This window comes from Haliaeetus leucocephalus, unplaced genomic scaffold (assembly GCF_000737465.1).
Source record: "Haliaeetus leucocephalus isolate CR32 unplaced genomic scaffold, Haliaeetus_leucocephalus-4.0 Scaffold626, whole genome shotgun sequence".
Classification (NCBI taxonomy): Eukaryota; Metazoa; Chordata; class Aves; order Accipitriformes; family Accipitridae; genus Haliaeetus; species Haliaeetus leucocephalus.
Window position 1 is genome coordinate 3,879,020 of NW_010973062.1, and position 1,074 is coordinate 3,880,093.

General features: G+C 50.7%; 1 protein-coding gene across 1 annotated transcript in view; it reads right to left on the reverse strand.

The window, feature by feature from the left end:
- Positions 1 to 616, reverse strand: part of FGF14 (fibroblast growth factor 14) — a 411,408-nt gene extending 410,792 nt beyond the window's left edge. The window contains exon 1 of the mRNA XM_010578301.1: positions 393 to 616. Coding sequence (XP_010576603.1) covers positions 393 to 600 — 208 coding nt within the window. The 5' untranslated portion in view covers positions 601 to 616. The remainder of the gene's footprint in view (positions 1 to 392) is intronic.
- Between the last annotated feature and the right edge of the window lie 458 nt (positions 617 to 1,074).

A 1,074-nucleotide genomic window follows, 5' to 3' on the forward strand; every position in this document is an offset into this window, starting at 1 on the left:
TCTTCCCAAAACTGACTGGAGGTGTGCACGGGGGGGGGGGGCTCGCATGGGGGACAGGAGCGGGCGGGGGGGGTCTCTACCGGTATCCCCTCAAAAAGGGTAGCGATACAAAAGTTTCCTCCTTGGAAACAGCAGATGGAAACTAGGAAATGCAGGCTGGGCTAGGGTCGCCTTTGATTATGATTTTTTTTTTTTTATCTTTTCCGTGGTGACAGTGGCCGAAGCTAATCCGAACCGCTCCTTGCTTATTCATACACGTATGCACATGCATGTCCGTGCCGGCCTCGTTCTATTTCCCCCTTCTCCCCTCAGCAGGATTGCAGATCTACCTCGGCGAGCAACAAGACAGGGTAGCATAAAAGAAAAACAACGCGGTGCAATGGATTGCTTACCAGTTTGGTTCTTGTTTTTCTTAAGACTCTTGCCACAAAGACACTGCAGCATATGCGATCCTTTGCTGAAAATGTTCCAAAGAAACCACATTGATTTGGGCGAAAAGCAATCCAGCAGCTTATACACCCTGAGAAAGAAGAGATCCTTGTGGTTGCATAATAATAAATTGAGACCAGTTCTCCTGAAGAGGGGCACCAGTTTTATCATAGAAAAACCGATTATATTCCGATCTTCTCCCAGTTTTTTCTCCTCACGTGGTGTATTTCTCTGAGACTTTTCAACGGATGCTTTTTTTTCAGCCAGGCTGAACGGTTATTCCCCCCTAGATCAACATCGGATTATAACCAAAAGCGTGGAGCGCAAAATGAAAGAAATCCCTTTTTTTTTTTTTTTTGCTCCAGCCCGAAGCCAAACGAAAAGTAAGGTAGCGAAATCCCAGCCGAGGCCAAAACCTCACCAGAGACACCGGCAAAACGCGGCAGGCAGATCCCCAGAGAGAAAACCATAGCCTGGCACTTGACTGCTAGGAGGATGGGTGGATCCGCAGAACAAAAGCCACGGCAGGATCCATCCTACTGAACGACTGCCATTGTGCAGCCCCGCGGCGGGAGAGCGCACCCACCCACCGAGCCAACCCGCCGCCGAAGCCCGGCGTGAGGCGCAGAGGACCCGCCGCCGCCC